The sequence below is a fragment of the Protomyctophum parallelum genome (genome assembly GCF_964188405.1).
Source record: "Protomyctophum parallelum genome assembly, chromosome: 8".
NCBI classification, from domain to species: Eukaryota; Metazoa; Chordata; class Actinopteri; order Myctophiformes; family Myctophidae; genus Protomyctophum; species Protomyctophum parallelum.
The window spans coordinates 42,461,392-42,473,640 of record NC_139703.1 but is presented as its reverse complement, the minus strand read 5'-3'; the positions used below and the strand labels follow the sequence as shown (position 1 = coordinate 42,473,640).

Sequence of the window (12,249 nt, the reverse complement as noted above, 5' to 3'; positions counted from 1 at the left end):
TAATATCAATTAAACTATACAACGGATCTCTTAGAAAAACACAAGCACACGATTCCCGATGAAGCCGGTCAATTTGACATATGGCTCGAGTGTGTGCGGCAAAAACTGTGGGAGGAGTAGTGCGTCAAAGTATCGCTCATTTACAATAACAATAGTCTGGTTGCCCTGTTAGGGCAACCACACTAACAATAGAATGTGACACATACTCACAATATATCAGTGAAATGATAATCCAACAAACAATACTGAGGTTTTATATCGCTGTGATGCGATTGTGTGCTGTGTTTTTATCTCCTCTTTCTTTTACAAATGAAAAGGAGACATTTCGTAGAATACAAACCGTTGTATTAAAAATGGAGTCTGGCCTGCAACCCTTTTCACTAATTAAAAACGTATGCCAAATCTATGCTCTGTCGTACGATGGTGTCGTGCACCGAAAATAGCAGATCTACAAACTATGGCCGAGCAACCAGAAGACAAATTAGTGTATGTGGTCATCGTGGAGCTCAGACAAGCCAGAATATAAATAACACACACACACACACACACACACACACACACACACACACACACACACACACACACACACACACACACACACACACACACACACACACACACACACACACACAGAGTGTCTTTTTGATAGAAAAAAGATTTTCTATCAAAAGTACACTTCTAGTCTGAACATACTGTAGATTCACTCAGAATTACAAGCAACTCTCTCCCAGAGCTCTATAATTCAGCCATGCGTGTGTTTTATTTATATTCTAATTTCAGACACTTCTCTATAGATGAATGTATGAACTGACTGACTTTGTCACTTTAGGCTTTCCTCAAAGTGACAACGATGGTTACAGTATGTGGAAAAAAAGATGGCGAATATTTTCTCTGCATGTATTTCTTGACCTTTATCATGTCGATCAGATGTAAAAAAATATTTAATTTGTAACAATACAGTAAAGGATTAGACTTCATAACATTTACATTGCTCAACTGCCCAGTGCTGTAACAGAGAACTGGCCAACATCAGTTTGAAAACCATAAAGCCTATCCTAGTGCAATTTTGGATATTAGTACTCATGTGGCTGCTTCTATCCTGTTTACTATAACCTACAGCAGGGCAGGACCCAAACCTACACTATGAATGAACCACTTAAGCACAATTTAATAGTGAAAATAGAAGCTTGTAGATCTATTTTCACTAATATAAATATGTCTTTAAATTATGGAACTGTTTACATTGTTTGCTTGTAAACAATTATTACTCGTGACCCATACAAACATGGGACAAAGTTCCCAAAGACGGATCCCGGGGATTGTTTGGGAACCACTTTCCTAGGCTTTTGCCTGAATCATTTTGAAGGGAAACACTCAGTTCATCACTACTATTCAGGGTTTCTGGAAGTAAAGTTTCCATGGTAACCTGCTTCACTATATTCTTCTCAGTCATGTTTACTTTGCTATTCCTACGCAGGCTGCATTCTGAAGAAAAAAAGAAAAAGGAAAAAAAAGAAGCTTATTTTCAATAAGATAGTACAGAATAGTTTGTGAAACTCTGAATCATACATTTTGTCTCTCAGAACACTTATAATTAAGTGTACCCACTCTTTGAGTTATTGCTTTCTCAAATTGTTGTTTTCCAATAATTCAGCTTCACATTATCAGTAGGTTTTGGACTGTTAGGATTTGATCATTTGTAACAATGCACTTTTGACCATTTGGTTACAGCTATGCAGCAGCTATGTGTCTAGAAAGATCCTTGTGAAACACTATAGTTGGCTTTACAGTCAACAGCAAAGCAGATTATTTTTGTGACATTGTCATGTTATTTACTGTATTTCCATCATCACCTTTAATATCAGTAGAACGTAGAACACGCTTGCTTGATTCTAGCTCTGAGAGAGAACTGCTGCCGTTCACGAATCAAGGTGAAACTGCAGAAACAAAATAACAAGCTCTATGTGTATGCTCTTGCTCTGTATATGAGAAAATAATAATAGTAGGCTACAGTATGGCATAATATAGTGTTGATTCATAATCTTTTTTTGGTATTTCAAGGACCCCAATAACTAAAGAGTGTATAGTTGGAACCAAATGGACACGCAAGGGTCTGGGTCCATTTGGTTAATTCGTACACTCTCGCAGAGTTAGACCTGTAAGAGTCCATTTGGAATGCACTCAAATAACCCTGAACCCAGAAGAACCACTGGCATCATTCCCTTTTCTCCTAATTTCTCTGTTCTGCCACCCATCTCACTTGGACAGCTTACTGATGACACGAATTAAAGCTCCATTCTCATCCTTCAGTCTTTGGTTCTCCATCTTCAGGTCTGTTTTTGTCTGAGGAGAGAAGAATGTAAACATAAAGCTTGCATTAAGGCTTTATTTGAGACAGACAGTAGAAATACAGACGTAGACAGTAGAAATACATCAGAAATAGAGAAAGAATAACATAATACCCAAGCCATGAGCCAGTGGAACCCATGATGTTGCAGTGGGTCTGTGCCTAGTAGCCTACAGCATATGCAGTCTCATATGTAGTCAGATATGTAGGTCGATGCCTACTAAATTTAGTACATGGGTTTGAACGGTGGAGAAAACCAGCACTAACAAACCTACTCCCACTCCTCTGAAAACCTATTTGGATACTGTACCAATATGAAGGACTGCCGTATTTTCACTATTTATTTCCCAGCAAAAATAGAACAACATAAAACTAAGAATCCTGAGCAGCTGCTCAAAATGTTACTTGCCCACATAGACAAGTGAACTAAACGAGTTACATTTTTATAAATGTGTGCCTTTATTCCGCTTCTTTTGCAGACACTGCTGCTAAGGATATAAAATATATTATATCTATGTATTTGTGACATGCGCTCTATCCGTCTCTTTACCAGTAGGTGCAACCACTCCAAGGAACAGCAATGTCCGTGTTAACCTGACTATGTGACTATGTATCTATCTATGTGACGATGTCACTTTAATGAGTACCAGTAGGGGCGCTGTTGTGCCAGAAACAGAGAGAGAGAGAGATAGTGCTGCACTGTTGCCTGCTAATGAGAGAGAGAGAGAGAGAGAGGAAGGGGAGAGGGGGGGAATTGCAACACTCAGTTCACACGGGTGTGATTTTTTTGTTTGACAATGTCATGCCCAAAATTAGAGATGCCGACAATCAAGTGTTAGGTAACACAGTTAGTGTTAGGTAATAACACAATTAGTGGCCTATGAATGAAACAGGGTAAAATAAAAACATAGAATTTCTGACTGCTATCCAAAAGGAACACACACACACACACACACACACACACACACACACACACACACACACACACACACACACACACACACACACACACACACACACACACACACACACACACACAGTGTACGGTCACACTATAGTGACCGTATTATCTATTTCCAGACCAGTGTTCCATGCCCTCTCATCCATAGATAACAAGAGGTTGTTGTTTGTATCCTCTTGGGCGGAACACAGCAGACATTTGTAAAAGTATGGCTGTAGATGAATACCAATAGCTTACTCACTTGAATGTCAAAGCGCTCAAACATTCCACAGCCAATGGAGCATAATGGTGACAAATGATGTCAGCTGAGACGTCCACCGTGAACAGCACGACCCAGTCATGACTAACACTATGGCACTAAGTTCCACTGGCACATTTCATGTCAAGTCATGTGCACAGTATAAACTTGCGACGTGAGACTAGTTACAAGTGGTCTGCAAAGTTTACACTACAAACAACCAAAAGTACAGGAGACAGAGACACAGGCCACCACTTTTGGCCCAAATCTAACTTGATCAAATTGAATTAGTAATATTTGAATGAATTACCTTCACTTCCTGTTCCATATCTGCTATCTTCTTCTCTAAAACCTGTCTTTCCTAAGAAAATGTAAAGAAAGTAGATGATTCAAACTAAGGAGTATAGTGCATGTTAATAGAGCTTATTAACACACAAGTGGTTAAATCAAATAAAGTGTATTTTATATTGTTTGCTTGTTCTTTTAATAACGTAAAATAAATTGTTCTTTTCATATATTGAAGTTTAATATATAGCCTACTTTATTTAATGCAACTTTTTGCATGTTTGAAAAAGTTATATTTTTTTATTAAAAGGTTCACGGTTTATTAAAATTAAAGTTTTTCAAATTGATTTCCAGATTTAGCATTTTTGGACAAAATATCGGTCAAAACATCATAACCCATTTTGGGCGGGAACCCCTTTTGGTGTTATAAACATTATGTTATAATTTAGCTATTGAAAAATAGCAGATCTACAAGCTCGTAGCATGCCACCAAGTGGCGCAATACGAGCTTGTAGGTCTGCTATTTATGAAAGATCGTAAAAATGTGGCGCAAATCTTTGAATATATATTCTTTCAAAGTGAACGTTTTTAACTCGGGTCTAAATATCAAACCCTAGCTTTACAATATATTACATTTATTCATGTACTGAAGTGTAGCCTACTGTAGCCTACATGTGTGCATCATGGTTGCTTGTAAAAAAGATTCTTATGAGAAAGAAGCAAAGCAATATAAAAGACACAAGCATCATAACGTACCTTTTTTTCTGTCTCAAGCATGTTGGAGCTACTATCAGCCACTCTTCCTTTCTTCTGCAATAAAAATAATAATATTGCCATTATTGCATATAGCCTTGAAACCCTAATTTTACGGCATTGATATTTCCTAGCGGTGTGCATGTCTCTGATATTAAATATCACACCCAGACTGATACAGAGGAACACCAGAGGCAGACCTTGATAATTAATTTAGCTCCGATTGTAAAAATGGACCACAGAGTAAAGACTACACTCTTTTACTGTGTATTCAACTGTTTCATACACCACCGTCCCTATTATTTATCTTTCCTGACACACTTCCTTCACATTGTTATCCTTCCCCTTTTATACACTAAAGGGAAAAATATATATGTTTACGTGGAAGTTATAGTTCTCATACCTTTCCGATTGATTTATTTCAGTGTCCAGCCAACATGGGATTAAAAGACACTCACTTACTGACAGCAATACTCCAATACTCCAATACTCAAAATCTCATCCACTCACTCACTCACTCACACTCTGTCACTCCAGCATGGCGGTGTTACAGGGAGATTGGTGACCTGCCGAAACATGTGACAGTCTTGTGGAGTTCACATAATGCACATGGAGGTTTTTTGAATGCGTGGCCTAAATGCCGCTAGGTTGATCTCTGCTAATAAACAAACTGCAGTGATTTACGTTCAGGCACTGACCTTATGTGATGTCTACACGATTATCACATGTTTCAACAGGTCACCAATTTCACTGTAACACCGCCATGCTGGAGTGACCAAGTGTGAGTGTGAGTGAGCGAGTGGCTGAGATTTTGGGTATTGGAATTAGGCTAACAACTGTTAATACTTAAAGCACTTTTCCAGGTGTATGAGAATAATGAAACTCATTACGGCTCAATGTGATAACCATACTGTACCTGGGTTACTTTCTCCAGCTGGGCCTGAACCAAAACCTGTTCCTGTTTACTTATTTCCAGCCTGGATTTGAGCTTTTCATTTGTTGCCAGTGCCTCTTCATACATCTGCAAAACATTGTGCAAATGTGAGGGTGATTGAAATTCAGCAAGCAAATTCTCAAAAGGTGCATTTATATACGTAGCACCTTTATCCATGGCACTTTACAATGATTGTGCATTACATTCACTCATTCACACACACATTCATACACCGATGGCTGGAGGAAACCATGCAAGGCACCAACCTGCTCATCGGGAGCAATTAGGGGTTCAGTGTCTTGCTCAAGGACACTTGGATCGAACCGGTTCCCAACGGCCACTCTACCTCCTGAGCCACTGCCGTCTCAACATCAATTATACTTTAAAACCATAATTCCTTGAATGTTTGTGCATACATAAAGCACTAGTCTTCCATGGTGTGTATAGGGAGTTAGCTTTTGATATATTTTATCTATACAGTATACAGTACACCAAATAAATAAAAGGCTGATGGGGAAATGACATCAACAAGTGAGTGAACAGGACAGTTAATACCTTCTTTTTTTAATATATATATTTTTTTTTAACCCATTTTCACCCCTGTGTCAATCATCTAATGTGATCCTGGACTCTACACACCCTCCACCAACCTAGTCCCCATATATGGGGGACAAGGGGAGAGCAACGGACTTGAACTCATGCTTCCTTCATGCCTGAGTGTCCACGTTGCTCCTTTACACCTGACAGGGGGGAGTTTCCCTGGTTGGACGTAGCGCGTGGAAGGAACACGTTATTCCAACCAGTTCCTTTCCCCTCCATCAGGTGCCACGGCTGGCCAGGGGGAGGCTACCTTCTTGTAGTCATTGCCTGCTGCCTCCTCCTCAGCCTTCTTCCGTGCCGCGAGTCGGTTCTCCCTCCGAGCGAAGTAAGCCTCAGTGCTCGGTGTTCTCTCTTTGGAAGGCTCAGAAGATCCAGAGGAGCTCAGTCTGAAATGAGGGGGAGTCTGTTCAACACTGTATTACACCGCTTTCACAGACACATTTATACAATAAGCTGCCTGAGGAAAAATGAGTTGGTTGTGTAACACACACACACACACACACACACACACACACACACACACACACACAGTCACACACTAGAATTAGCAGATTACAATTGTATTTCTAATTGCTTGTAGATAACAATGACAGCTGAACTGAGTTGGAGGCAACTTACCTGGACACTCTCTCGTGCTGAAATAGAGCACACAAATGTAAGGTCAAGGTTTACATGCTGCAGAGAAGAAGAGACCAGAGTATATTCAGAATTCTGGTACAACAAATGATAAAATGCCTTTAAGATCATGGCTCATACAGTACCTACCCTTTTCCTCAACTGCAGTGTACGTTAAAAGATAAGATAAGATAATGGTGAGCAATGGACCTATCGAAGAGTCAATAGACCATCAGTGGTTCCCCCGAATTGATATTGTCTACTTGGCCGCGGATCTTCATCCCATGGAACTATTTTGTGCCAGGGACCCAGAAGATTTTGTGAGTAAAATGTTTAAAAAATATTTCAATTGTTTTACTTTAGTTTTTTTGAAAATAGCATCGTGACACGTTCTGAGCTTGTAGATCTTTTTTTTTTTCAAATAGCTGATATATATAGGGTGAAAGTGGTTAAACTGATTTTGATGAACATGATGAACATCTCAAAGACCCCACTTTGACCAAGCCAAATATAGACTGACATGGTTGACATGATATTGGCATTACATCTGTGTTTTAAATAATAAACATATTAATGTAATAACACGTAAAGCATGTATAGCACGTAAATAGCAGATTCAACATCAAGGATGACACAGATCTGTTCGTGTCAACATCAAATTAAGCATTGATACCGTCTACTTTGTATTTGTAATGGGGTTTTGGTGGCTAAATGTTATTTCCTATGACGTTAACTATTCCCAGAATTTCAATGTCCCATAGGAGTGGGTTGTCTATATCAATATATTATGATTTTCTTGTATAGTTTACCAAAGCATAAGCCTGACATGGCATGAGCAGGTCAAGACAATCCTGACCTGGTGTTCTATTTCAATGGATGTTTACTGCTGAGTGGGTGATGACATCAAGAACCTAAAGCAAATCATATTGCTTGTCTCCATCCATTGTTTGACAGATGGCTCGGTCATGTTCTATGCCTTATTAGAAACACTTGTGTCATCTGTAGGACCATTGGGTGTGTGGATGTTGTAGTCTAATGGTCACATGCTGTGCAAAATCAGATAGATCTCACACCATTAGATTAATTCATCATAGTACTGTACAGCAGGCTAATTAAAGCTGCGTATAAATCTGTGAACTGTCAAATGAACTGACAGTCTGTCTAACATAAATATGAAGGCATTTTCTGTCTTCTAAAAATACATGAAAATAAACTGGAACATATGCACAAAATGTTAAAATAATCATACTTTTTAGTGCAAAGTGGAATACTTGTGGAAAAGCAGCCATTGTCAGTGTTACCATGGTCCTGTCTTTAAATAGTCTTCAGAAAAAAAAGAATGTTGATATCAGCACTGAGTATCATGACAGCTTCAAGACGGACAGAGGAAATAGTCCCCTGAATAAACTGAGAAGGAGAGATAACCAAACACATCCAAAAAAGGTAATAGCTCTGGCAGCGGCTGGGGAGTTTGACGGTTATTGCCTGCTAAAGTTGGAAGGGGTTATGAGTACGCTGAAAGATTTTGGAGTGAGAAACAGGGAGCAGAGGGGGAGACTATTATTGGTGAATCAGTTCTCAGGGTCAACAATAGCCAAACAATAACAATATTTGACCCTCTAATAAAACATTTGTAAAATTCAAACAATGCAGTAATGCTAATTTGACTGTGAAGGCTGCAGGGGTGCAGCTTGCTTATTGTTAGTAGCAATAATGCCTATCTCCCCCAGGACTAAAATATTCATCTAAAAAAAAGATTTAATCTGGCACTATATCCCAACATCTAATGTTTGTGAACAACTGGGGGGAATGAAAAGAAACTTCCAAATGCCTGGGATCTTTTTACTTGTGGGACCAAAGTCAAGTCAGCTTGTCTTTGGAATTGTATTGAGTGATACAGTATGTTATTACTGTATAGTATTGTATTAAAACACGTTTCATAATCTTTACAGGAAGTATACTGTACATGTGTGTGGCATGTGTTAAATAAAACATACAGTAGACTTGATAATTTGAGGGAGGATTTACTGACATGCTAAGAGGCAGTTGTTGAAGTGTGGACACAATTCTTATTGCTTCTATTTATCCTCTGCGTGACCTTGCTATCTATCTGGGCCAGTATTGTCTGTCCCTGACCTACACTCTCACACACTGCTGGACAGCTGATTGCTCTTTCAAACCCCAGCCGGCTTTCCATGTGGCTAGGGAAGCATGACGGACAACCACTTTGTCAGGCAATTAGGACCTGGCCCCCAAACTGCCAAATATTTATCTTTCTACGTCATGGAATAAAACATTGTGTTATTCAAGATGACTCAGGTTAACGCCATCACGGTTAACCACTTGTATCCCTAGCATCCCTATTCTCTGCATGTCATAATAGGCAAACTCTTTCTTTTCAGCGAATACAGCCAATTTACAAGCTCACAACGCACCGCAATGTGATGTCACGGGTGTGTTCTTGTAGATGGTATAGAGATGAAAAAGGAGCGGACAAAAGAAAGATCTCTGGGGGACCAGAAGTACATTTAAGTGGTTAAAGAGGATTTGCTAAATCAAATGGTTGTATTTAGTGTATTTCCTTCCTTGTCCATTTTCACCACACTAATCATAAACTTGCATGCAACATCAAATACATATGGGAGTTAATTTTGAGCTTTTTCTACTCCCATTGTCAAGCAACTTTTCTGAGAGAACGTGCAGCCATTTTATTTTTCAGACCCAGCCACCTGCTGGAACCTTTCCCAGAAACAATCACATAAAGTAAGCACGGCAATACCAAGTAAGGCACTATACCAGACTGATGTCCAGTACGTAAAGCTAACAGTTATAAATCATGCTTGAATACTGTGGCAAGGAGAACTGTACAAAGTGGAACAGACAGTGCCTCAAGTTGAAGATACCATGCGTAAACACACTGCAGTGTCTCTCGTTAGACATTTACAAGACCATGGGATCTTCACCAGAGTCTGTGCCAACAGCTTCAGCATTCTCACTGGACACATGGAACCCGCTTGGTAAACGATCATTAATAACGTGTGTGGACTCAACAAAGCTCTGGTTTGGCTCAGGGGACGTGACACATACGTATATACAGAGAGGAGGATGGAAAAGTGGGCTGTGGTGACTTCTAGACCAGGTCTATTCGTCTCTCCATCACTAAGCTATACCCTGGCCTTGCTAGAACTCATGGGGGAACTTCCTGCCTCCTGACCAGCTCTTCCAAGTGGAAAATGTGAGCTTCTCCCTCAGGACTATCAGAGGAATAAACATCCATAAATACTGTGACTGGAGTTCCCACAAACCAGTCCTAAGATCTACAGTACATCCCTCCTTTCACTTCATCTCTCTTGCATGTTATTCTGCCTTTCTACCACAGTGTTCTCTCTCTCTCTCTCTCTCTATCTCCCCCCCCTCTCTCTATCTCTCTCTCCCCCCTCTCTCTCTCTCTCTAATAAACAGATATAGCAGCTCTTTCCAACTTTATTATCCTGTATTGATGTTACCCTGGCTCATGCATGTACATTTTGTGTCACATTGTGATATTGAAAAAGAGGAGTATATGTTTTAAAGTTGCGTGAGATACATCACTATAGACAATGTAATCTGTTGACATTGAGAGACATTACTTGTGAAGTTCCGGAATCCTTGCTTACATACAGAGACCAGAGGCACACCTAGTTTAAATCTCTATGCAAATGGTGTGGTAGACATATCAAGTACTGAGATGGTGTTATAGAAACAGTATTTGTAAACATTTTTACAAATTTGAGAATGAATAAATGGAAAAGAAAAGGAAAAATAACTGTTAAAATAACTCATAGGCTACTGGTATACCAACAAGATGCTACCTGTATAACTTTGGAAGCAGTAGACATTGAGCTATACAAGTCAACATGTTTACCAAAGGAAGCAGAGTTTGTGTGAGCAGAGAGACTATGGGAACATTTCATTGCTTCAATCAGTGCTTTAAATTGAATTAGCCTACACAAACTACAAGACCATGCATTGCCAATGTGGCTTATTGTTATCTGGCTCTGCCATGACCAAGCCTACCGGTACTCTAAATTACAACACACAAACACACCTGTAGCTCAGAACAGAGCAGTTTGTTTGACAGCCACTGAACTTCAGAGTCAGTGTTTGCTTATGTCAGCCCTGGTATTTCCTGTAACTATACACATGAATAGAAGGAAAAAGATTAAACATAATTAGCTCTCTTACCCTTGGGCTTCTGGTGGTTGCAGAGGGTGAAACTGTGGAGGAGTCAGAGAGGGACTTCCTGGTATTTGACTGATCCTTGTTGCGAGAAAGTAGAGATGACATCGCTGCAAGCTGCTGGCCACTGCATGGACTTGTGGAATATTTCCAAATTGTCACAGTTTGCAGTGCTAAGGTACTTATAGTTGTTTTGTGTTTACAAACATTTGACAGATAACCAAAACTTTGAGAAAAAATACTTCTTATAGTCTATAGTAAAGAGTTCTTGATTGAAGAGCAATGGACCAGCGTGTGGTCTTCATTTGATGGTGAGATAGTTCATAGTGTGATGAGAATGTGTGTGAGTGTGGAGGGAGTGGTAGGGAGGAGGGAGTGGGCGGGCCGTGGAGTGCATGTGGACACAAGGATTTGACAGTACTGTTGTTGTTCACCAGAGACCTACATGGACCACAGTTATTCAATGGAAACAGTACATCAAAGCTCTATCAGTCGCACTCTCTCTTTCGCGACAGCCGTCCCCAACCCTTCTCATTTGACTTCCCCCTGTCTTCCCATTAAACATTATTTCAGAGAAAGAGAATTATGATTGCCATCTGAGACAATAGAAAATTATTTATTGACAATTTGTGTATCTCTTCAAAGCATAATCAAATTGAAAATGCCCTGATAAATGTACCGTAAATTTCTTTATTTGATTTGAACACTTTAACTTAACTCAATAGCATGTCAACCAGCTTCCCTTTTCTTTCTTTCTTTCTTTCTTTCTTTCTTTCTTTCTTTCTTTCTTTCTTTCTTTCTTTCTTTCTTTCTTTCTGAACAGCCAGCAGAGGTCTCTTTTCAGCACAAGTAGAACATACAGATGCGATTTTTGGCTCTCCCAGCAGGGGGGGGGCACATATTTGTCTCCACCAGGCCGAAGGCATGTGGGGAGAGTATGTTTTGCACTCCGTCCGTCCGTGTGTCCGTCCGTCCGTGTGTCCGTCCGTCCGTGTGTCCGTGAGCAGCTAATCTCGGCCACCGTTAACCCGCTCGATGCCAAATTTTGCACACACACTCCCTGGATGCCAACGATGAACCTCTGCCCCAAACTTTCCAGAACGGCCTGTTATAGCGCCACCAGGAGGCCACTTTGTGCAAAACAAGTTTTTGCACAGTACACCTACAGACTTTGTCCAAACATCACGCAAATTGGTACACAGTCTCTCTAGAGCCATGATTCAACGAAACGGCTCTTTCACATTTCTCAGACTCCATCCTGATTGGTTAAGATTGGCTTCCAAAGTTCACAGGAGTGC

General features: G+C 40.0%; 1 protein-coding gene across 1 annotated transcript; it reads right to left on the bottom strand.

The window, feature by feature from the left end:
• Positions 1–189: 189 nt before the first annotated feature.
• Positions 190–11,256, bottom strand: LOC310862647 (protein phosphatase 1 regulatory subunit 12B-like). Its single transcript, XM_083770646.1, has 8 exons — positions 10,958–11,256; positions 6,737–6,753; positions 6,369–6,504; positions 5,501–5,605; positions 4,588–4,641; positions 3,857–3,907; positions 584–2,343; positions 190–403 (listed from the first exon to the last, which is right to left on the bottom strand). Exons 1-7 carry the CDS (start codon positions 11,057–11,059, stop codon positions 2,257–2,259), a joined length of 552 nt encoding a protein of 183 aa, XP_083626772.1. The 5' UTR covers positions 11,060–11,256; the 3' UTR covers positions 190–403; positions 584–2,256.
• Between the last annotated feature and the right edge of the window lie 993 nt (positions 11,257–12,249).

Bases quoted from the DNA above. Each gene is read 5' to 3' on its own strand.
- LOC310862647 (XM_083770646.1), bottom strand. From the start codon at position 11,059: ATGTCATCTCTACTTTCTCGCAACAAGGATCAGTCAAATACCAGGAAG. The intron at 5,606-6,368 runs GTAGCCTCCCCC...AATGTTTTGCAG, and splicing joins CAGGCAATGACTACAAGAAG to ATGTATGAAGAGGCACTGGC. The intron at 2,344-3,856 runs GTAATTCATTCA...TTCTCTCCTCAG, and splicing joins ATATGGAACAGGAAGTGAAG to ACAAAAACAGACCTGAAGAT.